General features: G+C 36.7%; 1 protein-coding gene across 4 annotated transcripts in view; it reads right to left on the reverse strand.

Moving 5' to 3' along the window:
• RBBP8 (RB binding protein 8, endonuclease) overlaps window positions 1-26,986 on the reverse strand; it is an 80,135-nt gene that overhangs the window by 14,413 nt on the left and 38,736 nt on the right. For all 4 annotated transcript variants that reach the window (XM_043889299.1, XM_043889300.1, XM_043889296.1 and 1 more), the window contains 8 exons: window positions 22,630-22,742; window positions 18,242-18,308; window positions 10,201-10,376; window positions 8,036-8,143; window positions 6,560-6,645; window positions 4,890-5,002; window positions 1,500-2,379; window positions 1,291-1,417 (listed from right to left, as the gene is read on the reverse strand). In XM_043889299.1, the coding sequence (XP_043745234.1) occupies window positions 1,291-1,417; window positions 1,500-2,379; window positions 4,890-5,002; window positions 6,560-6,645; window positions 8,036-8,143; window positions 10,201-10,376; window positions 18,242-18,308; window positions 22,630-22,742 (1,670 nt within the window). The remainder of the gene's footprint in view (window positions 1-1,290; window positions 1,418-1,499; window positions 2,380-4,889; window positions 5,003-6,559; window positions 6,646-8,035; window positions 8,144-10,200; window positions 10,377-18,241; window positions 18,309-22,629; window positions 22,743-26,986) is intronic.

The following is a 26,986-nucleotide window of genomic DNA, read 5'->3' on the forward strand; positions in this document are numbered from 1 at the left end:
AGAATATGCAAATCTATAGCGACAGAAAGTAGATTAAGTGGCTGCTTAGGACTGGGGAAGACGAGAGAGAAATGGAGGCTGACTGCTAGCAGGTACTGTTCTTTGTATGGTGATGAAAATGTTCTAAACTTCAGAGTACAGTGATGGTGACACAATTGTGACTACACCAAATTATACACTTTAATGACTGATTTTTATTTCAATAAAAAAAAAATTTAAGTTAAAACTAACCCTGGAGGAGGTTTCAATGTATGTTAATATACATGACAACTACATAAGGTACAGTTATAAAGTGGTACAGTATTAACTCAAAGTAGATTGTGAAAGGTTAAGTAAGTATACCACAATCCCTAGAGCAACCACGGAAAAAATAAAAATAAAAACAAAAAGATTAAAAAAAAATCAGGAATAAGAGTTTAAAAAAATGTTTTCATATAGAGACCGAAACCCTCACTGGAAGAATTACTAAAGAATGAGCTTCAGGAAAAAAGGAAAATAAACGTTGATGAAGGAATAAGTTTCCAATAAGGAATAAATACTGCATATGAAGTAATGAAAGGGCAAACAATGTTTTCAAACAAGAAGTTTAAAAACCCAAATAAATTTGTATGTACAAACAGTTGAGAGAGAGAGATATATATATATATATATGAAAATACAAAAAAAAGGACTGGCTATCTATATGGTGAGGAACAAGGTTTGGATGATAAATTTCTACTTTTATAAATTTTAAAAATCTGTATAGTTTAAGATCACCAGCCCAGGCTGGATGCATGAGACAAGTGCTTGGGCCTGGTGCACTGGGAAGACCCAGAGGAATCGGGTGGAGAGGGAGGTGGGAGGGGGGATCAGGATGGGGAATACTTATAAATCCATGGCTGATTCATGTCAATGTATGACAAAAACCACTACAATATTGTAAAGTAATTAGCCTCCAACTAATAAAAATAAATGAAAAAAAAATTAAAAAAAAAATCTGTATAGTTTAAATTTTTAAAGCTTTCTTTTTGTAAAGAAAACAAGAAACAACTACATAAAAGAATTAAATCTATAAAATTACCTATAAAAGTAGGTATTAAAGATGTTGATTTATTTTTTCAAAAAGTAGAAAAGCAGGAAAATTTTAAGATGAAACCAGTAAGAATTGTACTATAAACACAGAAACACGCAGGGATAAACTATTTTTTCCAGAAACAATTAAATCTATCCAAAGAATGTAAATAATAAATTATAATACTCAATATAAATTCATTAAAAAGAGGGTGGAAATGCTATTTATAGTTTACATACCTTGGTTGTTTTGTAGAGGTTTTGTTTTAGCAATTCTACATGGATTTAACTGAAGAACTGATGCAACTTCACATGCTCCACGGATGGATCTGGTTTTTATCTTTATAGGCTCATGAGAACCAGCACCCTAAAACAGAAAAAATTATTAGCATCTAGGAAAAATCACAAACCATCATTTTAATCAAAACCCTTGAATACTGAACACATACCTTTGTGTCATTAAAAAGATTCTCTGTCTCCAAACTTTCACGTGGACGAAGAGGGATTTTAAATACTGGGTTTTCTTCCTTTATTTGTAACAGTGTTTTATTATCTGGAGATTTACTCAAGGACTGGAAAAGGGACTCCTGTAAACAGGGCTCTTCTGGGGAGTCTTTGGTTAGCTCACAGCTCCTGCTCAAGGCCTTGCAGCTTGAGGAAGAGTCCCTTGGAACGGGCTTCAGAGCCTCATAGAGAGTCACTTGCCTAAATCTGATTTTAGAGTTCTCACTTCCTTGGATCTTCTCTTGACGTTGGATAGCTGAAAATCGATCAGACAGATCCAGAGGTTTATCCATCACATAGTCTCCATTCATGGAAGAATGACTATCCAGTGGAAAAGGAAAAGCATTTTCTTTATCAAAGGAGGCTTGGGGACAGATTACTTCATCTTCACTTTCTTCCTCAATTTTCTTCCTTTTGGTTCTGCCTCCCAGTGACTTCAGGGGTACCACATGTTTATCTTTATCAGTATCTTTAATGTGATCAATACTATCCTGCTCACTTAGGGGTTCACTTGTATTTTTATTTATAAGCATCTGCTTATTAGAAGATGACTGATTAGGGATCTTGTTTACTTCAGTCCCAAGAAGATGATGTGTCATAAGGGCGCCGTCTTCAGATTTTGACCTAGGTTTCTCTAGTCCAGAAGCACAAGTGTTGCTGAGGGGCACTGTTTTCAGATGGGTTTTTTTCCCAGTCTCTAAAAGAGAAGGGGACAAACTTGTATTCAAACCTAAACTACTTTTCACGTTAGAGGTAGCTCCAAATACAGGAGATGATACCCGATTAGTCAATTCTTCTTGAAGAGGAGTCTTTGAATCTGAAAACCTAAAAAAATAAAGAGTGGTAAAAGTTTTTTCCTATTAAAGAAACAGGGTAAAAATTAAAAGATAAGCATAATGAGAAAACTTTTGCTAATACAGAATTATTAACAGTAAGGTCTTATCTACATATTAGAAGCAGATCATTGACCAAAATTTAAGATATGATTCAGCTGCTGGCTTCTCTTTATTTGGCTGACAAAAAGCAGAGGGAAATGATACAGCAAACCTATCTCAATAACCATGATATTCCTATCTATAAATATTTTTCCAAAGTAACTTAAATAAATACACTATATAAGAAAATATTTGAACAAATCCCAAATTCTTTTGTTGTTATGAAATCTTATCAAGAGTAACTTCAAGAAATAAAATTCTTATACTACAAAATAGAACATAACTCGTGACCCAGCCTGCCTGTAGCAGAGGAGACAGCTGGGGTAGTAGAAAGATCACTAGGGTTAAGTTTGAAGAAGTAGAATGGCTAAGAGCTCCGACTCTCTTACTTAAATAGTTGTGTGTGCAGGCTAAGCTGCTTCAGTCATGTCCAACTCTTTGTGACCCTATGGACTGTAGCCCACCAGGCTCCTCTGTCCATGGGATTCTCCAGGCAAGAATACTCAATACTGGAGTGGGTTGCCATGCCCTTCTCCAGGGAAAATCTTCCTGACCTAGGGATTGAACACGCATCTTACATCTCCTGCAAAAGCAGGCAGGTTCTAAAGAACCACTAGCACCACCTGGGAAGCCCACTTAATAGTTGTGTGGTCTTCACCTCCCAGAATATTGGAAATAAAAGCAAAACTAAACAAATGGGACCTAATGAAACTTAAAAGCTTTTGCACTACAAAGGAAACTATAAGCAAGGTGAAAAGACAGCCCTCAGAATGGGAGAAAATAATAGCAAATGAAGCAACAGACAAAGGATTAATCTCAAAAATATACAAGCAACTCCTGCAGCTCAATTCCAGAAAAATAAATGGCCCAATCAAAAAATGGGCCAAAGAACTAAACAGACATTTCTCCAAAGAAGACATACAGATGGCTAACAAACACATGAAAAGATGCTCAACATCACTCATTATCAGAGAAATGCAAATCAAAACCACAATGAGGTACCATTACACGCCAGTCAGGATGGCTGCTATCCAAAAGTCTACAAGCAATAAATGCTGGAGAGGGTGTGGAGAAAAGGGAACCCTCTTACACTGTTGGTGGGAATGCAAACTAGTACAGCCACTATGGAGAACAGTGTGGAGATTTCTTAAAAAACTGGAAATAGAACTGCCATATGACCCAGCAATCCCACTCCTGGGCATACACACTGAGGAAACCAGATCTGAAAGAGACACATGCACCCCAGTGTTCATCGCAGCACTGTTTATAATAGCCAGGACATGGAAGCAACCTAGATGCCCATCAGCAGATGAATGGATAAGGAAGCTGTGGTACATATACACCATGGAATATTACTCAGCTGTTAAAAAGAATTCATTTGAATCAGTTCTAATGAGATGGAGGAAACTGGAGCCCATTATACAGAGTGAAGTAAGCCAGAAAGATAAAGAACATTACAGCATACTAACACATATATATGGAATTTAGAAAGATGGTAACGATAACCCTATATGCAAAACAGAAAAAGAGACACAGAAGTACAGAACAGACTTTTGAACTCTGTGGGAGAAGGTGAGGGTGGGATGTTTCGAAAGAACAGCATGTATATTATCTATGGTGAAACATCACCAGCCCAGGTGGGATGCATGAGACAAGTGCTCGGGCCTGGTGCACTGGGAAGACCCAGAGGAATTGGGTGGAGAGGGAGGTGGGAGGGGGGATGGGGAATACGTGTAACTCTATGGCTGATTCATATCAATGTATGACAAAACCCACTGAAATGTTGTGAAGTAATTAGCCTTCCAACTAATAAAAAATAAAAAAAAAAAAATAGTTGTGTGGTCTTAAAAAGACATTTGATCTCTGTGGGGTTGCATTTTTGTTGACTGTAAAATATGGGGGTAATAAAACCTACCCTAATGACTTAGTATAATGACAATTAAATGTGATATATGTATTTAATACTGAAAACTCTTTTAAAAAGCAAAATGCTACATAAATATAGTATTGTTAGTTAATGGATGTTCTAAAATTAGTAAAAGCAACAGTGTATCCCAATCTTGAAAGCTCATCGGAGCTAATGATGGATTTCATACAACATTCAGTCTTAGAAAATACAAATCCAGGAGGGATGACTGGATCCTAAAAAGAGATGAGGCCGGGACCTCTGAAGCACTGCTTGATAGAAGTACAGAAAGAACCTAATAGTAACATCCTGATCTCTACATTAACGCAAAACGCCCTCAACAGGTCATAAACTGGGGGAAATATTTTTTTTAATAAAAATTAATACAACCAGAATAACAAGCTGAGGGAGAGAAATAGTTTAAATCTGTGGAACTCATTGCAATGGAATTTCATTGACAGTTTATAAGTTTTTACCAAAGTGCCCCAAATTACCTTAAATTATCTTCACTATTTCTTCTACATTCCTCAAAACCTTGTTTTTTGTGATCCCCTTCCAGACAGCGGTAGAGTTCATCACCAACAGGGCTCCGAGGGCCTTGAGATTCCTTCAATAATAAAATATAAGGTACATAAATACAATGGAGGATTATTCTTAAAAAGGAATGAAATACTGATACATGTTGTGATGCGGATGAACTCGAAAACAGGCTAAGTGAAAGATGCCAGACCCAAAAGCCACATATAATTCCATTTAAATAAGTTATCCAGAATACGTAAATTCTTAAGGACAGAAAGCAGACTGATAGTTGCTAATTCTAAAAAACCAGATTAGTTAGATGATAGGAAGGGAACAGAGATGATTATTTATACTTATAGGAGATGAATTTAAAAGGATCTTTAAAGAGCAAGTGCTTCCCAAACTTTTGCATACACACAGATCAACTGAGGGTCCTATGAAAACAGAAGTTCTCGTTCAGTAGGTCTGGGCTGGGTTTAAGATTTTCTATCTCTCACAAACTTCCAGGAATGAAGATGCTGTTGGCCTGTGGATCACACTTTGAGCAGCCAATCTTCAGAGATCAGTTCCCTCAATGGATTTGGTGTCTAAACTACTGACATGCCAGGTTTATTGGTAGGAGGGGATTTTAAAAAGTTAAAACATGTTTAGAGTTCAAAGGGTAAAAACTAACCACCATCACTTGAAGTTAGTTCTAAAAGTAGAAAGAACCTCACCCCACCCCCTGCAAAAAAAACATTCAAATGTAATCAAAAGTCAATTCAATTTTGGAAATTCAACAGCAAGAAAACTTTATAAGAGCCTATATAATTTACTGACTAAAGCAAAGGGATATGTTTTAAAGCTGTAACAAAATGAAGCTTCCTTAAGATTGATGAATTCAAGGCTTCCATTTTTTAGAGACTGGTTAAGAAAAAGAGTAAATGTTTCTGATGTAAGGAAGCACTAAATAATGAAAAGAAAATCATGGGGTCAATTTCTCAGTCAATCCCTAAGGATGTGGTCTAACTGGATTGGCATTTGTAAGGACAAAGATGAATTAAAGCATCTGTAGTAGACCCAAGAATTTAGTCTGTTTTCCAAATCAAAGCCCAGTTTAAAGGATGTCAAAAAGATCCAATAAACTCTGAACTCAATCTAAAGGTTTAAATCTTCTCTTTAAGTTGTAACAGGGTAGGGAGGAGAGGGGATAGGGAAGAGGTTTGGCTAAATCCTCTAAGCCATGTAAGTTTTTTTTCATTATTTAACTTTTTATTGGAGTATAGCCGATTAACAATGCTGTGATAGTTTCAGGTGGACAGCAAAGGGACTCAGCCATATATATACACATGTATCCACTCTCCCCAGACTCCCCTCCCGTCCAGGCTGACACATAACACTGAGCAGAGTTCCCTATTAAGCCATCTAAATTCTGACTCAACCGGTAACCTATATCCAAAGAATTCTCAAGACTTGATAGAGTTTTCTGTAACTGCCTGGAGTGAATAATATAAATGAGCCTTTTCTAGTGACATCAATTTTGTTCTAGGCCTTTATCTAATAATCATTGGATAAAAATTTTTTTTCTCTTGCTTAATTCTCTAAAAACTGACCTCAAAGGACACTAATTAATTCATATTTATTACCAAACTAAACAATTACTTACAGATTCTTCTTGAACACAAAGTCCAAGTGTTTCAGCAACTACTGTAGCTAAACTATCAGGAGGATAACTGCTTTTTCCATGTGGTTCTAAGTTTAAGGAAAAAAAAACACGAACAATTATACAACTGTAGACACTAGCCATATGAAAACGTACAAAAAAGCAAAGAAAAAGCTCAAAGGACCACTTTACAAAATGGCACTGAACAATTTTAAAAATTATGTTTTATAAAGCCCAAAATACTTACTATAAATTGCAATACGTTGCAGGCTTATTGCCACTGAAAAAATTATCATTAAAAATATTTAATTAAATGGATTTCTTGTGCTATATTAAAATTCCATGGAGGAAGTAATTGGAGGGGAAAAAAAGTCTAAAATGGCCAGATGGGAGTGACAGTATAATACAGTTGAAAATCATTCCTTTCCATGATGGAGAGCCTTGTGCCTAAGTATTGGAACTACTTCTCCTCCCATCATCATTCACTTCCTTGGCAATCTCACCCAGTCTCATGGCTTCAGATCTCCCCTACATGCTAACAACCACCTCTATCCCAGACTCATCTATATTCACATTCACCTACCCATCAAAATCTTTACCTGAATGGCTACTCAGTATCCGAAACAATGTATTTTCAAAAACAAACTCCTGATTTCTAACCACCCCTACCCTCAGCTCCATCCTGCAAACCTCCAGCTACCAGTCTCTTTCCTCTTAGAGTTGCCCAAAACAATCTCCCATTCACTCACTCTGCCCTGCCCACAAAGGGCTCCTTAATGTTCTTCAAACAAATCAAAGAGCACCCTCACCCCAGGGGCTCTGTGGTCACTGATGTCTCCACCTGGGATGCCCTTTGCCCTGAAATCCACATGACTCACCTGCTTCCCTCAGTCTCTGTTCAAATGTTACTTTATTTTAAGGTGAGACTTTCTAAAATCTCTTCTTAGCCTGCTTTATTTTTCTTCAGAGATCCTGCTTCATCTAACATATATTTACTTTCTTTCTCCCCCAATGAGACTGTAAGCTCTATGACGTTAAACATTTTATTTTGTTTAGTGCCCGGTATACAGTAGGCACTCAAATATTTGTTGAATGAATGAGTAAACCACGGTAAAGGCTTATTTACTTAAAATTACTAACAATTTGTATTAAAATGGATAAGGCTCCTCAGTCCATTGACTTTTCCAGGCAAGAATACTGGAGTGGGTAGCCATTCCCTTCTCCAGGAGATCTTCCTGACCCAGGGATTGAACCTGGGTCTCCTGCACTGCTGGCAGATTCTTTACCATCTAAGCCATCAGGGAAGTCCATGGATATTAATACGAACTCATAACAGAATACATTACTGTTCAATATGAAAAAGACTATTTAAACAATTAATACAAACAAAATTACATGGAAAATATTTTAAAATATTGTCTAAATTCACATGGTTGGCCACTCTTGCCCACCAGTTTATAATCTTAGTATCTTGCTTACTAGCCACTGGAGCTTGACTCTGATCACAAGTGTCAGCCACTAGAATTTCACTTTCCTTATTAGGCTTATGTTGTGGATGAGCTGAAGACTTTGGTACTTTTCTCAATTCTAAGGGAAAAAAACAGGAGAGATTACAAATAAACATACAATCATGATAAAATTAATATGCCAATACAAATCTATCTTTAAATCCACTGGAAGTCTATTTTATTGATATAACTTCAGCAGTCTAATAAAGAGGTTATTCCTTTAGTTTCATTAAAGTTGGAAGTTAAGACAGTGGGGGAGAAGAGGACTGGAACAGATAACCTTCTTCTGACCTAAGCCTACTAGAGTTGTAATATTTTAAGGTGACCTTTCCTTGTGTAATGCTGGAAATCAGTGGGTTCATCTGCAATGAATGCTGCATCATATTGCTTTTCAGTCTTTATTTCAGAGTTTTCATTTTCTGGAAGGAAATCTGAAACATGCTTTATCAGAAATCATCCCACTACCTAAGGATTTAATTCAAAGAAAACCAAAAGAAGGACAAAGTAAAGGGGAATAGATTTTTACTAATTATAACTAGAAATTATCATTAAAAAGCATAAATGACAACCTACTCCAATATTCTTGCCTGTAGAATTCCATGGACAGAGGAGCCTGGTGGGCTACAGTCCACGGAACCACAAAGAGTCGGACACGACTGAGTGGTTAACAGACACACACACACACACACACCATTTTAAAATTAACAAGCATGGGTGTTAGAAAAAGAAAAGGAGTAACTAGTCATTAAATTAGTTTTAAAATAATTTGCATGGCTCAAAAGTGGTATTTTAAAACCAAAATTTCATAGTCCAAGTAAAAATGATCAGAACAAGATTAAAACTGACATGGTTTTAAACAGTTACAAGTTATTCTCATAAAACAAAGAGATAAACCAAGAGCATTTGTACAAGATGACTTTCCTGAAAAAGAAAATTGCTGTTTTGTTTTTCTGGATATTCTTTCAGATAGATTTAAACATGATCTAAACTATGCTGATGCTTATCTGTGGTTATTCATGTCCTATATGATATTAGACTAAAAGGCCCACAAGTGTTCATTCTAGATCCAAGATGTTACATTTTACTTTAGTTCTTAATTATGTATAAGATTTTTAACAATTCTTTTGTTTTCCACTAGATGGTGATGCAAGCTCATATAAAATGGGGAAAAACTGTGTCAATTTTCTAATATCAAAAATTAAGACTACTATTTTTTTTTAAAAGGCAGAGCTACTGTCAACAATTTACCTGCATTATAAAAATATCTCTAGGACTAGATATACTCCTTCCCCTCAAATGCTTTCCTTGTTACAAACAGTTTAGGTTAAAGATGGAAGCTCTAAATACTGATTTACTTTTAGATCAATATTAAAAGGAATTAGCACTGTGACACACCACAGGATAAATTTCAGGACTATATGAAAATGCAGTTTCAAAGTATGTACCAGAAATGGTAAACTGGCCTGGAATTAATAAATATGCCACTGATAAGCCACAAACTAGAAACATTATAAAACCATTTCCTGATTTACCACCAAGTGCTACACATTAGAAAAATTAAAAATAGCTAGTTAAACCTTTGATGGGAGTAGCTATGGATAATACTTCCAAAGTACAAAAATTTAGAGGCAGGAAGATCTATACTTGAATTTTGACTCATCCACTTGACAGGCTATTTAACTCCTCTTAGGAACAAATCGTTCCTCTTCTATAAAACAAAGGTGCTAGAAGCTACCCCACAAACCTGTCGTGAGAATTAAAATACAGTAATAATGTATTCAAATCACTCAGCATAATAACCAGCATACAGGAGGTGGGACTCAATGTTAGCCTACCTTCCTCTTTCATTGTATCCCACTCAGATATACACATAGGGATATTTTTTAAATAAAAAGGAAAAAACTATTCCCTACATTTGTAAAATGTTGAGTGCTTACATATTCAGATGAGCAAATCATGTCTATACATAACACAGGCAAAAGATACCTTCCCAGTCACTTCACTGATGGCAGTTAAGGTTATAGTTGTAACGTACGTTACCCTGAACAGTGACTATCTTCCTAACAATAGATGAATACTCGTTTTTTTTTTTTTTTTTACACAACTAGGTAACTAAGCTACAACTCTAATCCTCACCATGTGCACAGCCAGAGTGCTCCAGTTTAGCATGTGTTTGCTCTACATATCGGACGCGGAGGTTCTCCTTTCTTCGTAGCCGATTAGTGCCAGAAAATGAAAAGGTTGTTATTGGTGAATCTGGAATAACATCTTCCTCGGATTCAAGATCAGTTGCTTTATGTGGCTGATCATTCCTAGAGGAAAATAAGGAAAATTAAATTAGTTCAGTAAATATTTATTAAAACATCTACCATAAGATATGAGCTATAGCAGAACACTCTCAGGAAGATCCCCTGAAGGAGGAAATGGCACCCCACTCCAGTATCCTTGCCTGGAGAATCCCATGGACAGAGGAGCCTGGTGGGCTGCAGTCCATGGGACTGCAAAAAAGGAGGACATGAAGACTGAGTGAATAAACAACAGCCAAACACAGGTATGAAGTTGGAAGAGAAATAACTCCTTGCATCTAACATTCCTAAATACAAGGATCAGAGAAATACTCAAATGACTAGAATACCAGATGGAAAATATTGTGAGAGGTAAAGTAGAAAGTGTAGCTGGTGGTACTTGAGGTGAAAATTAAAAGAATTTTAAATGACAGAGAAAATCCACTGAGGAGCCTTCAAGTTTGCGAAAGGCAGGCAGTAGTACCATGTACTTGTGTTAGAGACGGACATGCTGGAACTACATGAAGGAGAGCCTCGAGTAAGTATCCACATCATTTAGAAAGCAAGAAGAAAGGAATTAAGGTTTTAGAGATGGCAGTAATGTAACAACCTAGCCAGCAGGACTGTGCAAGATTGGCTGGGACAGAAAGAAAGGAAGCAGTGGCTGTAATAGTCCAGGCAGGAGCATCTGCAGGTTTGAGCTGGAATTCTGAAGATAGGTATGGAAAGGAAGGGATCAGTGTTAAACACTGTGACAATAGAATCAATAAGTTTTCATTTCAGTTCAGTTCAGTCGCTCAGTCGTGTCTGACTCTTTGCGACCCCATGAACCGCAGCACGCCAGGCCTCCCTGTCCATCACCAACTCCCGGAGCCTACCCAAACTCACGTCCATTGAGTCGGTGATGCCATCCAACCGTCTTATCCTCTGTAGTCCCCTTCTCTGCCTGCCCTCAATCTTTCCCAGCATCAGGGTCTTTTCAAATGAGTCAGTTCTTCACATCAGGTGGCCAAAGTATTGGAGTTTCAGCTTCAACATCAGTCCTTCCAATGAACACCTAGAACTGATTTCCTTTAGGATGGACTGGTTGGATCTCCTTGCAGTCCAAGGGACTCTCAAGAGTCTTCTCCAACACCACAGTTCAAAAGCATCAATTCTTCGGTATTCAGCATTCTTTATAGTCAACTCTCACATCCATACATGACTACTGGAAAAACTATAGCCTTGACTAGACAGATCTTTGTTGGTAAAGTAATGTCTCTGTTTTTTATTATGCTGTCTAGGTTGTCTAGGTCATAACTTTCCTTCTAAGGAGTAAGCGTCCTTTCATTTCATGGCTGCAGTCACCATCTGCAGTGATTTTGGAGCCCAAAAACATAAAGTCAGCGACTGTTTCCCCATCTATTTGCTATGAAGTGATGGGACCGGATGCCATGATCTTAGTTTTCTGAATGCTGAGCTGTAAGTCAACTTTTTCACTCTCTTCTTTCACTTTCATCAAGAGGCTCTTTAGTTCTTCTTCATTTTCAGCCGTAAGTCCACACTTACGGACTGATGTGTCATAAGCACATCTGAGGTTATTGATATTTCTCCCAGCAGTCTTGATTCCAGCTTGTGTTTTCATCTAGCTCAGCGTTTTTCATGATGTACTATGCGTATAAGTTAAATAAGCACAGTGACAATATACAGCCTTGACGTACTCCTTTTCCTACTTGGAATCAGTCTGTTGTTCCATGTCTACTTCTAACTTGCTTCTTGACCTGCATACATCAATAAGACTGGCAAATGACAAATTCAGTGTCTGAGATAATACGAGGCTGTATACTGTCACTCTGCTTATTTAACGAATATGCAGAGTATATCATGAGAAATGTTGGATTGGATGAAGCACAAGCTGGAATCAAGATTGCCGGGAGAAATATCAATAACCTCAGATACGGAGATGACACCACACTTATGGCAGAAAGTAAAGGAGAACTAAAGAGCTTCTTGATGAAAGTGAAAGGAGAGAGTGAAAAGGTTGGCTTAAAATTCAACATTCAAAAAACTAAGATCATGGATTCTGGTCCCATCACTTTATGGAAAATAGATAGGGAAACAATGGAAACAGAGAGAGACTTTATTTTTTTTTTGGACTCCAAAGTCACTGCAGATGGTGACTGCAGCCATGAAATTAAAAGACGTTTGCTCTTTGGAAGGAAAGTTATGACCAACCTAGACAGCATATTAAAAAGCAGAGACATTACTTTGCCAACAAAGGTCCATCTAGTCAAAGCTATGGTTTTCCTAGTAGTCATGTATGGACGTGAGAGTTGGACTATAAAGAAAGCTGAGCGCTGAAGAACTGATGCTTTTGAACTGTAGCGTTGGAGAAGACTCTTGAGAGTCCCTTGGACTGCAAGGAGATCCAACCAGTCCATCCTAAAGGAGATCAGTCCTGAACATTCATTAGAAGGACTGATGTTGAAGCTGAAACTCCAATACTCTGGCCACCTGATGTGAAGAACTGACTCACTAGAAAAGACCCTGATGCTGGGAAAGATTGAAGGCAGGAGGAGAACGGGACAACAGAGGATGAGATGGTGGGATGACATTACCGACTCAATGGACATAAATTTGAGTAAGCTCCATAGTTGGTGATGGACAGGGAGGCCTGGTGTGCTGCATTCCATGGGGTCACAAAGAGTCAGACACGACTGAGTGACTGAACTGAAGTAATACGAACACTGATAACCACCAATGTTAGTTGCAGGTTTGCAATGGCAGGCACTCTTCAAAGTGCTACATGTATCAGTTTAAGCATAAGATATTACTCTCACTTTACAAAGGGAAAAATTAAGATATAGAGATTAAGTGACTTACTAAAATAAAAGTAGCAGTAAGTAACAGAAACAGGATCTAAACCCTGGCAGCCAGACTCCCAAAGACAATACTGTTATCCTGGGTATAGACCATGGGACTAATGACTGACTACAAGTAGGACTCAAACAGTCCCATTAAAACAAGTCATACTATGCCACTCTTCTGATTAAAATCTGCCACATCTTCCCACTTAACTGAAAACACAAGCCAAAGTCCTTAGAATGATTGGTTTATCTCTCTCCCCTTATTACCTATCTGACCCCTTTCAAATTATATTCTACTCCCGCCACCCTCAATGCCCCAAGGCTCCTCAGACACACCAGGCACACTCCTGCTTTATGTTCTTTGCTCCAGCTGTCCCATCTGCTTGGAATGCTCACCCCCAGATATCACAAGGCTAATTACCTCATCTTTTCCAAGTGTTTACTGGAGTTTTACCTGCTCATCATTGCCTGCCTTAAACGTGCTATTTAAAACTGCAACCCCCTTTCCACACCCTAGTACTCCTGTTCCTTATTCTTATTCCGATGTAACTTTATCTGCAGCAGTCATTGTTTTCTAACCTAGTACATAATTGGTTTGTCTACTGCTCATTGGCCAGAACTGTGAGCTCCAAAAGGCTAAGGCTCTTTTTGGCTCACTGATACAGCACACGTATCTGCAACAGTGGGTACCTGGTACATGCTCAATAAGTATTTATTGAATGAATGAATATGGAAGATTCCCGATTCCACTAGAAAAATAAATTCGTACTGATCTAGGCATACGTTCTTGCCCAATTCAAGACTGAAGATACACAAAGACTGGGTTATGACTGAATTGTGGGTATTGAGTAAAATAATTCATTTTAACTCAACTGACTTTCCCATGCCAAACCATTTTGGACCTTATGTGCCAACAATTTTTATCAGTCTGTCAGGCATTTAAGTTTTACATGACAAAACCAGTCTTTTCTAATATAGTCCTATCAATTTGTACGACTACATATTTCCAAACAATGAGATTTTTATAAACTATGACCAACATAGTTTTTTTAATTGAGATTAATTTTTCCTAACAGATTTATATCTAAATTTTCTAGATAATATCAGTATTATTGTGGTCTATAATCCTATGCTACATTCCAAGGAAAATCTTTAGAACTAATATCTACCTACAATTACCATTTTATTCTGGAAAAAACAAAGTAAGCTAGTCATATGAGAAACTCTTACAAATTAATGGAGTGTGAAATCTATCTGACCTTGCTTTAACTAATCACGTCATAGGCTACCTGCCTATTAGTCATAAAAATTCAACCTGAAACATGAATGAGTCACGAGAAGAAATTGATTTCCTGGCAGTCAACCTAGAAGTAGCTGGGATCACAAAAGGGAACCCCCCCCGCCCAAAACCAGCTCTAACTAGAGGTGTCTAAACTAAGTAAACAAGTACTGGCTTTGTCCTCCTTTGTCCTTTGTCATAAAAGAAAAAAGGAAAAATACAACTTTCCATGTCTTAACTAAATTAAAGCATTACGTCTCATTCTGATTTTCTGAGAAAAGTTAAAAGTTTATGCCACACCTTTTGGTTAATTAGGGATTGAACACAGGTCTCTTGCACTGTAGAAGAATTCTTTACCATCGGAGCCACACTTACTAGTCATGTTGGGTAAGTTAGCTAACCTTTCTGAGTCTCAGTTACCTCATCTATTAAATTAGATACAGTACTGTACTTTCCTACTTCATTTTTCTGGAAAAGTTGAAAGAAATGATATATGTAAAAATGTAATGCAATGCCCAGAAAATAGTATTTAATCAATATTGCACTTATTTTACAATGAAGACTCCTTTGACGTAAGGTTTCTGCAACAACTCCTACAAAGTCATGACTCTAAAGTCCTGTATTTTTATACCACCACAAAAAGTCTACAAGTAGAGGAGAGGAGAAGACTTTGACTTGAAGGTTCTAGTTAGCAGTAAACCCAGTAAGGTCAAAATATACCTATCTTGACCACATTAACATTAGGGCTTCCCAGGTGGGTCCGTGGTGAAGAATGCGCCTTTCAATGCAGGAAATGTAGGAGATGCAGGTTTGATCTCCACATCAGGAAGATCCCCTGGAGGAGGAAATAGCAACCCACTCTAGTATTCTTGTCTGGAGAATCCCATGGGCAGAAGAGCCTGGTAGGCTACAGTCCATGGGATCACAAAGAGTTGGACATGACTGAACAACTGAGCATGCAAGCACATACAATATAAGTAAAGAAACAGAAAAATGGAGTGGGCAGTACTACTCTACTGGTCAGACTATACCTAGAAGACTGACTTAATTAAAATATTGACAAACTGAAACATTAAAGAGAAATAATTGGAAGAGTCTTCAAGTAATGTCTCATGAGGAATAGTTAATGAACAGAAAATATTTACTCTGCATATTTACCTACTTATGATGAAGACACAGGAAGGTCCCATACCGATCTTTAATGCACACAAAGGGCCATCAAGTAGAAGGAGGGGTAAACTTGTTCCAGATGGTCCCAGAAGTTAAAATCAGAATCAACAAGTATCACTCCGTACAGTGATCTCTACCCAGACTTAGAACTTTCTAACAGTATCATCTCACTAAAATTAAATACACTTGGGAGACAGCAAACCTATATAAAAGGTATTTAAATAATGGCGATTTAAGTTATACAAGGAATTCAGTTTAAAAGAGAACAGTGAGGGAACTTCCCTGGCCCAGTGATTAGAATTCTGCACTTTCAATGCCGAGGGTGAGGGTTAAAAAAAACAAACAAAAAAAGAAGACTCCTTTGACTTTCACTCACCCAGGACATTCATTTCCCAAAACAAAGTGAGTCATGTCCTCAAAACTTAATTATTTTCTTTCTGTGACGGGTACAGTTGAATATATATTTTTAACTTCATAACAGCAAAACTTTTTCTGAATAATTTACTATACTGTCATTGAACAACTGTCCTACCTTAAAAGGTATCTGTAACATCTAACTCAGATTAGGTGAATCAGAATTACAGCATTTAGCAAGAAAAAATATAAATAAAATAATACTTTCTTTCTAATGATCAGAGAAACTTCAGACAAGATAATACTTGCTTTTTTTCTGATTGAAAGCAAAAGGGAATATGTTTGAGGAGAATAGCTGGCTTTTGTGAATAACTGTCTTAAATTTCAGGAGAGAGTTGAAAGACACAGCAGATTATCCCCTATACTGTCCTGAGGGAGGCATGTACTAAATAAAAAATACATGCCCTAAACTGATTGATATGATTGGGGTGACCTTTACTTCACAGAACATAAATTAATGTAGGTCAACCACCACTCATCTGAAATCTTTGAACCAGATGCAATTCAGAACTCAAGTTCTTTTTAAAAGTGAAGGGTAATACAGAGAATATACAGTTTGTTACAAAACACGTTCAGTGGAGCCTGAGGTACCCCCTGCAGTCAAGCACACAGATCTTATCACAGGAAAGCACAGGAATGCTCACAGAAGTGGGACAGATAAGGAAGACAGTAATAAAAACCGGGCTTCCCTGGTGGCTCCGCGGTAAAGAATGTGCCCGCCAATGCAGGAGATGTGGGTTTGATCCCTGGGTCAGGAAGATCCCCTGGAGAAGGAAATGGCAACCCACTCCAGTATTCTTCCCTGGTAAATCCCATGGATAGAGAAGCCTGGCGGGCTACACTTCATGGGTCACAAAGAGTCAGATGCGTCTTAGGAACTGAACAACAATAATAAAAAGTATCTTGTCAGTTGAGGTGAGGGTATGTTGTAATGTTTCAAAAAAAACATTTGAGGCTTTGGAATCATATAGAAATGATTGTGAACTTGTGTTCTAGCCTCACTTCAATATTCAGCACAAGTAAAATCAGTAAGTGCTGACATCTTCATACACACTTGTTTAATAACCTCAATCTGGCCCCAAATCCTTCTTTCCTCATTTGTTATCCCCCCTCAAAATTCTCCTTGGCTACCAATATTCAGTGGACTGCTAACATGGCAGGAATATCAAAATCTTTTTGGACACCCACTACTGAAAAAAAGCACTGATATGATAAAGATGCTAATTCCACTTGGGACATGTGTTTATACATAAGATAATAACTAAGGCAAAATCATGTTATGTCTACATAGTTCAGCAAAATTTTCAAAGATGTCCACTTAAATGCAACAGTCTTTAAAAACCCTGGAAACCATTAACATGATCCTGAATTGTAACTCTTAAAAGATATTACATAAACTTGACATAAATGGGAACTAAGAACTGGCCATATCTCTTGCTCTGTATCAGACTAGATCCAGAAAAACAGATTCTTTTTTTGAGACACTGTCAAATAATGGAGAGGACAGAGTCTTCTAAGTCAGAAGATGGGGTTCTGAGTGATGTCTCGTTATCTACTAGTTGTGAGACCACGGCAAGTTATTTGACTTCTGTAAGATGTGGATTCCTTGTCCATAAAGTAGAGACAATAAAACTACCTTGAAGAATCACAGTGAGGATTAGAAATAATAAACACAGAACACCAAGAAGAGTAACTGGTATACAGGATAAAAGTTATTATTTTTATTAACAAAAAGTGGGGGAGAGGGGGAGAGGAAAAAGAAGTTCTTCAGGCCTGAGAAATGTGTAAGAGGACATAATCATTCATATTACTTTTATTAAGTTTCTAGAACAGAGCTGGAAAGGTGGTAACAAAACTCAAGTATTTGTTTAAAATAGAAGTATTTCAAATTATTTGAATAATTTATTTATAATAGTTATAAAAATGAAAATGCTTTAAAATGTTTTGATACTTTATACATTCAAATACTAAGCTAAGAGATGCATACAAAGTCTTCATATATACTTCCAAAACAAAAATACAGCGATTTTCCTTGTATTTTCAACTGCAGAAGAGTTTATAATTTTTAAAAAAGAAATCTTTGATTCTTAATATACCTTTACAGTTTGCATAGCTAAGTAAAATGAAGAAAGAGAAGGTAGGGGAAAATAATTTTTTTGCCACAATTAAGAAAAAATACTTACTCAATTTTCTGCTGCAGCTGTTCAGAAAGCTTTTTATTTTCTTCCTGCAGAGTGTTCTTTTCATTCACTTAAATATAATGTGAAAAGAAGGCATAAATTATAGCTATATTAGGATGCATGTCAGGCTCTTTCAATAATTTCAACAGTCATGGAGAAATTAGGATTTCAGATTCTAAGTCATATGTTAGTCAGGGTTAATGCTACTATTCAAAACTAATTTGTTACTAGGTAGTGATTACTACACCTCACACTGTGCCAGTTTCACATAAATGATTAACTGATAATTTTATGTAATGCTTGTGGGCAAAAAGGAAAGAGGACCTCATGTACTGGGCAGTATAGTTTAATTATTCATGTGAGGACAAGAAAGCATTCCATCTGGTTACTCAGTCCTACTAATTTCAAATACCATTTTATTGAGTCATTTATCTCAAAATAAATCTAATCATAAAATATAACAGTGAATATCAGTGTAATTTTTTATAACAGAAGCACACTTAAGTAAATTTTCTTTCTTAGTCATACTCTATGTTTCATGAATAATTATGGTATCAGTAACTTAATATACCACTGAAGCAGCATTTCCTTGTTTGACTCGACCTTGGCTAAATTTTCCTATCCATCCTTATTTATAAAGCAAAAACTCAATTTGGGGCTATAATTTCTATGGCTGCCAGAACAAAATTTTTATTAATCCTTGATACTATGTCACTGCTTAAGCATGTGTTTTACTAGGAGGAATATATCAAAGAGATCAAGTCAGAATAAGTTCAATTAACCTTTCATAAAGAAAGTTAATCACACTCCAAAAATCTGTTAATAATTTAGTGGTTTACAATCTCAACATATTTTCTTACATTGAGTAAATAAAAATTTGTTGACTATATACAATATGTGAGGGCTACTAAACTGCCTCCTTTGGAGGATCGGGGAAAAAACTCCAAAAAAACCTTAAGATATGACAGTGACCTAAAGGAAAGTACAGTCTAATAAGACACAAGATATTATATAAACTATTTTTTTTTAACTGCTGAAAGTAACAAAGATGTTAAGAGAAGCACAGATAAAATACTAAATGAAATTCCAAGGAAAAAAAGGTTTACTTTGGGCTGTTGAGAAAATCAGGAAAGGATCCGAGAGGACAACTGAGCCAGACACAAAAAGAGACATCCAGGAGACTCCCACACCACTGCCACAATCAACAGCAAAAACAAAATGTGAGTGAAACCCAAGCAGAGTAAGCAAGTGGTTGTTGGTATCAGCACTGGTGGAGGGACTGAACTTGAAATTTCCAGTTCAAGCCTGAACTCCTGAGTGATCCTAATTCAATGACCACTACAGTCAGTAGAAAATGACTCATATATAGATTTCCAAGTATTTCAGGTAACAGCATTATCTTACATAATAATGAAATGTTTAAAGATTTAAAAGACGGAAGACCTCGAAGTAACATGATAGAAGTGATTACCAAAAGAGAGTAGGCAGACAAGACTGAGGTAATCAGTATCAATAAAATAACATAACTGACACACTACATACATAAAATTCCACGTGTCTGTTATGCTCAAAACAGAGAAAGCCCACTCACCTCAAAAGCAAAGTGAAACGTAACATATGCAACACATAATACCTCATTTGTCACCATTGTAGGTAACTATTATATAAGATCTTATTCTGAAAACTGGCAAAAGGGAAAATATTAAGATGCATCATGCCTTTCTAGTAGGAACTACATCCTACGGTAACTAATAGCCCTAACTGATGAGGGAGAATTCTTGTTTATAGAAGAATGCCAGCATATGAATGTAAGAAGAATAACAGAAATGGAAAATTATCATTTTGTAATCTGTAATTAAATAATTGATTCAGGCCAGAATCAACAATAGATACTAAAATTACTAAAGAAAGATTGAGGGAGAATTGTATTTTTGCAAGATTTCAAAATATCACACATCTATCCTTCCAACTCAGACTACTTGGTACCAGGGGAAGATTCAACTGTATAATGGAGAAATCTGACAGTCAACCCCAAAGAGTGGAAGAACCTGACAATACCTACATCCTGATAGGATGCAATATAAAGTAGACAATTTTACCCATGAAGTACTGCTGTCAAAAAGGTTTAATTTGGACCTATCAAGCTTTCAGATCCAGTTTCTATTTTATAGGAAATAAAGAAACAAGGTAAAGAAAATGATGAGGATTATTCAGAGGGTGGCATAATTTTAGGAAAACAGTCCTACTTCTTCAAGAAGTCAGTGTCATAAATGTAATAGTTTTCTACTCACTGATAACCTTATACTCCTAAATAAATGCATGCATACAAGTATTCATACACACCACAAAATCTATGGGTCTAAACCTGCCTCTTGAGAAACCTGTATACAGGTCAGGAACCAACACTTACAACTGGACATGGAACAACAGACTGGTTCCAAATAGGAAAAGGAGTACATCAAGGCTGTATATCGTCACCCTGCTTATTTAACTTCTATGCAGAGTACATCATGAGAAACGCTGGGCTGGAAGAAGCACAAGCTGATATCAAGATTGCCGGGAGAAATCTCAATAACCTCAGATATGCAGATGACACCACCCTTATGGCAGAAAGTGAAGAAGAACTAAAGAGCCTCTTGATGAAAGTGAAAGAGGAGAGTGAAAAGTTGGCTTAAAGTTCAACATTCAGAAAACTAAGATCATGGCATCTGGTCCCATCACTTCACGGCAAATAGATTGGGAAACAGTGGAAACAGTAGCTGACTTAATTTTTTTGGGCTCCAAAATCACTGCAGATGGTGATTGCAGCCATGAAATTAAAAGATGCTTACTCCTGGGAAGTAAAGTTATGACCAACCTAGCTAGCATATTAAAAAGCAGAGACATTACTTTGCCAACAAAGGTCCATCTGGACAAGGCTATGGTTTTTCCAGTGGTCATGTATGGATATGAGAGTTGACTGTGAAGAAAGCTGAGCACCGAAGAATTGATGCTTTTGAACTATGGTGTTGGAGAAGACTCTTGAGAGTACCTTGGACTGCAAGGAGATCCAACCAGTCCATCCTAAAGGAGATCAGTCCTGGAAGGACTGATGTTGAAGCTGAAACTCCAATACTTTGGCCACCTGATGCAAAGAGCTGACTCATTGGAAAAGACCCTGATGCTGGGGAAGATTGAGAGTGGGTGAAGGGGACGACAGAGGATGAGATGGTTGGATGGCATCACCAACTCAATGGACATGAGTTTGGGTAAACTCCAGGAGTTGGTGATGGACAGGGAGGCCTGGCGTGTTGCGGTTCCTGGGGGTCACAAAGAGTCAGACACGACTGAGCGACTGAACTGAACTGAAATATATAAACATGTAACAATTTCTTACAGTCTAAAACAACATATGTCAGAACAAGAAAAATATTTTGGAGATGATCCTTTTAAAATTTAAAAAAGGAGAGAGAGGAGGGGGTAAAGTGAAGGACAGAGGTAAACAAAAGATGGACAAACTTGGACCTGGAAAGATATTTATTATGTTCTTAATAGTAGTTACCTCTGGGAGCAAAACAAAATTATGTTTTTTCTATCTCATTTTATAATAATGAGAATATACTCATATATTCTGCTTGAGGAACCAGAGGACAGCAATATAATTAATAGAAAAAAATAAAGTCAATATATGGAATTAGTTTGGAAAGGAAGATAAATGTAAGAAAATCCTACATGAAATGGGGAAGTAGACTAATCTGAAAATGATATACTTGGGAATCCCTGGTGGTCCAGTGGCTAAGACTCTGCGCTCCTGATACAGGGGGGCTGGGTTCGATCCCTGGTCAGGGAACTAGATCCCACATGCCACAACTAAGACTCTATGCAGCCAAATGAATAAAAATAAATGTTTAAAAAAAAAAAAAAAATGATATACTTGTAACAGTGTGTAAAAAAATAGTGAAAATCAGGAAAAGCATACATCTTTGTACTACATTGTCTGCTTTGTGTCTATATTTACTAAATATAAATAATCAAATTACATGAAATGAAACCAAAGAAGCAAATATGTATATATCCAAAGAAAATGTGCTTCTTGTCTTACAGCTGGTAAGACTTTAAGGCCAACATGGACAGTATTTGTATAACCTTTCTACACCCTCAAAAATTCCATGGACAGAGGAGTCTGGTGAGCTACAGTTCATGGGATCACAAAACAACAATCTATACCCTATTTCTTACTAAAATAAGCATGAGATTACATCTACAAAAAGGGAAAAAAATGACTTCTGACCTTGTGTCTAAACGAAGAAAACATGTAAACAACCCATCTGGTTGTAACCAATTTAATAATAGGTGTTTAACAGTAGCATACTATGTTTTAAATACTTAGTAAGTGAAGAAAGGAAACTCACTAAGCTCTGTGATAAGTTTAAGATTCTGCTGCCGAATATTTTCAAACTCTTGTTGCTTCTTCCGCATATGTTCTTCAGTTACTGCACAGCGATCACACAATCCTGCTCTTAATCTATGAAACAAAAGCAAAGTATTTTTAGAGTACAACTAAAATGTTCTCATAAACAAATAAACATAAAAAATATGTGAGGTGATGGATGTATTAATTTACCAGATGGTAGGGATCCTTTTTACAATCTATACATTTATCAAATCACTATGATAAACATTTAAAAAAATTTATTTATCAATTATGCCTCAATTAACTGAAATAAAAAATATTTGTCAACTACTATAAGATACTGCTCCATGTATTAATTTCAGGATTTTTATACTTTAGGAAGAATTAAAGAATTGAATTGGAAAATACAGAGAAAATTAATTAGTTATAATGCCTTTCACATATTCCCATATAGGCTGAAATCATGCTATATCATTTTCTACAGGCTGCAATTCTGAGTGCAATTCTATAAAAATCTGCTAATTTTAAACTCTATTCGAGGGGAACTTATTTATTGAAGAAACTGACCTTATTTTAATTTATTAGACCCAAAAATTGAACCCAGTCCAGTACCAATGGAATGGATGCAAACTTGCATCTGCTTTGCCCAGCATAGCATATCACACATAATGAGTGTTCAACAACTTTTTTAGTTGAATGAATACTAAAGGTCAAAGAATACAAAGTTTAAAAAAAAGTTATGTTCTTTCAGTTTTAAAAAAAAAGACTCCAGTGTTAGATTACAAAATAGATTTTATTATCTTGAGGGCTGAAGGGAAGAGGGAATATATACATGAAAGGGGTGGGTGATGAAAAGAAAGGTATTTCCCAAAATGTTACTAATAGTTATCTCATAGGTACCAATAAAACAGAAGATTTTCTTCTTAGTATTTTGCTTATTTTTCAAAATTTTTCTAATTTCATTATTTATATAACCAGGAAAAAATATTGTTGAAAAAAAAAGACACATATCCCACTTTAGGAATTTAGCAAATATAAATTCTATATAATAATTTTAACTCAATAACTTAATAAGATACTAAGTATACAGAAATGTCTATGGGAGTAATAGCATAGTAGGACATACCATGAATTCATGAAAACTGTACAACTGAAACAAAAAGAACCGAGAGATTTTTATGTAAAACTCCTATCAACAAGTGTTGATATGGGTATAAAAAATAAAGATTAGAGATCATAGGTTGCATTAATACGACTAAAATGTCTAGAACAAAGGATAAAGAACTCGACGTCATGGTTTAATTGGAGTACATTCTAGAGACAGGAATTAGGACAATCAAGATCTAAGAAAAGATGACAAAGTGAACATTTGCATCTACTATGGCTCCCTCCCCAAATCCCACAAAGCTACAGTAAAGATTTTATATATATATATATATATACACACAGACACATATATATTTTTAAAGACACAAGACTATGAAGATGGAAAATGGGAAAGAAAGCAAACAAATTGAAAGCAATTTCAATTGCTGGTAGATGAACAGAAACTAACTTGAGAATGCTGAATCCTAAGTCAGTACTGGGAAAAGTCGAGAACTGTGGTTCAAAATGGTAGCCACAAGCCACATGAATCTATTTCAACTTAAATAAATTATACTAATAAGAGAGAAGATAAAAACAGAGGATTAGGTGCTCTAGTTGTGATCCTGTACTTAACAGCTGCTGCTACTGTTGTTCTTGCTATTTGCCTTTAAAATTCCAAAGGAAATAAAGATAAAGTTCTCTCTAAACTATTCCAAACCAAGACATTGTTAAACTGTTATAAGAAGAAACTTGGCTGGTGCACTGGGAAGACCCAGAGGAATGGGATGGAGAGGGAGGCGGGAGGGGGGATTGGGATGGGGAACACATGTAAATCCATGGCTGATTCATGTCAATGTATGGCAAAAACCACTACAATACTGTAAAGTAATTAGCCTCCAACTAATAAAAATAAATGGAAAAAAAAAAAAAAGAAGAAACTTAATTTTAACTATTTTAAAAAAATACTTCACATTTCATATTTCTCTTTCAAACATCTATTCAAATTAATAGCTTGGGCTTCATGCAATAACATTCAAATAGTTCTGATTGTAGGTAAATAATTTATTCACTTTAAACTATTAAACTCTAGAACTATTAAATCTAGAGGCCAAAAAGAGCATTGACATTGAAAAGTCACTGAAAAACACTGAAGGAGCTAAGTGGCATTCATCAATTCTAACAAAGTATTTTTTAAACATTACCCTACCATTTTCCATATTGTTTCCAAGAATTCAACTCTGATATGTTAAAATGTCATAAGATATTATGGAACACAACCTCTTGAAACCCTTAGTTTCCAAGCTTAAAAATGTCACTGGTATAGGCAGTCATAAAATGAAGCAATATTCCCCAGCTTGTTTATTACTTCTAGTTTTCTCCAGTTTACTGCCACTTTTAATATTAAAGTATCTGTAAAGAGTCAACTCCTGATTGTTCACTGATCCTAGCTTAAATTTAAATGGATGTGAGAAAATAGGATAGTTCCTATTTCCATCAGTAGGATTCCACTTCTTTCCTCTTGCCTACCTTTAACTGCTGCTTCAGAGAAAGAAAAAACAGCCTCAATTTCATAGGAGAATGCAATTTCAGTAGCTATAAGCAGGTTAAAAGGGAAAGGAGTAATTCTACTTTAACAGCCAAAAAGCATTAGGCATTCTGAGTTATATTCCACCTTGTTCATAGAGATGAAGAAATAGAAGCTTTCATTTTGCAGTAAAACTTACCAGATAAACAAGTATGTTCAATTGTTTGCTATACCCTAAAAAGACTTCCTCAGATTTATTCATTTTCATTGAAAAGGGTTTCACTAAACACCTATAATGAGTACTATCAGTGCTAAAATACAACAGTGACCAAGATAATGTCACTTCTTTTAAAGGGTTTACAGTCTACTAGAAAAAGACAGACAATCAGTTCAGTTTAGTTCAGTCACTCAGTCGTGTCCGACTCTTTGCGACCCCATGAACCGCAGCACGCCAGGCCTCCCTGTCCATCACAAACTCCCAGAGTCTACCCAAACTCATGCCCATTGAATTGGTGATGCCATCCAGCCATCTCATCCTCTGTCGTCCCCTTCTCCTCCTGCCCCCAATCCCTCCCAGCATCAGGGTCTTTTCCAATGAGTCAACTCTTCGCATGAGGTGGCCAAAGTATTGGAGTTTCAGCCTCAGCATCAGTTCCTTCCAGTGAACACCCAGGACTGATCTCCTTTAGGATGGACTGGTTGGATCTCCTTGCAGTCCAAGGTACTCTCAAGAGTCTTCTCCAACACCACAGTTCAAAAGCATCAATTCTTCGGCACTCAGCTTTCTTCACAGTCCAACTCTCACATCCATACATGACCACTGGAAAAACCATAGCCTTGACCAGATGGACCTTTGTTGGCAAAGTAATGTCTCTGCTTTTTAATATGCTATCTAGGTTGGTCATAAGTTTCCTTCCAAGGAGTAAGCATCTTTTAATTTCACGGCTGCAGTCACCATCTGCAGTGATTTTGGAGCCCCAAAAAATAAAGTCTGACACTGTTTCTACTGTTTCCCCATCTATTTCCCATGAGGTGATGGGACCAGATGCCATGATCTTAGTTTTCTGAATGTTAAGCTTTAAGCCAACTTTTTCACTCTCCTCTTTCACTTTCATCAAGAGGCTTTTTAGTTCCTCTTCACTCTCTGCCCATAAGGGTGGTGTCATCTGCATATCTGAGGTTATTGATATTTCCCCCAGCAATCTTGATTCCAGCTTGTGCTTCTTCCAGCCCAGTGTTTCTCATGATGTACTCTGCATAGAAGTTAAATAAGCAGGGTGACAATATACAGCCTTGACGTACTCCTTTTCCTATTTGGAACTAGTCTGTTGTTCCATGTCCAGTTCTAACTGTTGCTTCCTGACCTATAAGAAGTATTTAAAATAAAGCATGACCAGGTGGCACAGCAGTAAAGAATCCACTTGTCAATGCAAGAGACACAAGAGATGTGGGTTCGATTCCTAGATCAGGATGATCCCCTGGCGCAGGAAATGGCAACATACTTCAGTATTTTTGCCTAGAAAACCACAGGAGCCTGGTGGGCTACAGTTCATGGTGTCATGAATTGGACATGACTGAGCAGACACATGTCCAATGCATAGGATTGGACACAGGCATAGGATTCACATTAAAGTGGAAATACAGGACACTATGAAAGCACACAGCAGAACTAAACCTAGTCTAGGAAGTCAGGGAAGGTCTCCTGAAGAATAAATTTAAATTCGAATCTATGAGTAAGAAGACT

The sequence above is a fragment of the Cervus elaphus genome, chromosome 27 (genome assembly GCF_910594005.1).
Source record: "Cervus elaphus chromosome 27, mCerEla1.1, whole genome shotgun sequence".
In the NCBI taxonomy this organism is placed as follows: domain Eukaryota; kingdom Metazoa; phylum Chordata; class Mammalia; order Artiodactyla; family Cervidae; genus Cervus; species Cervus elaphus.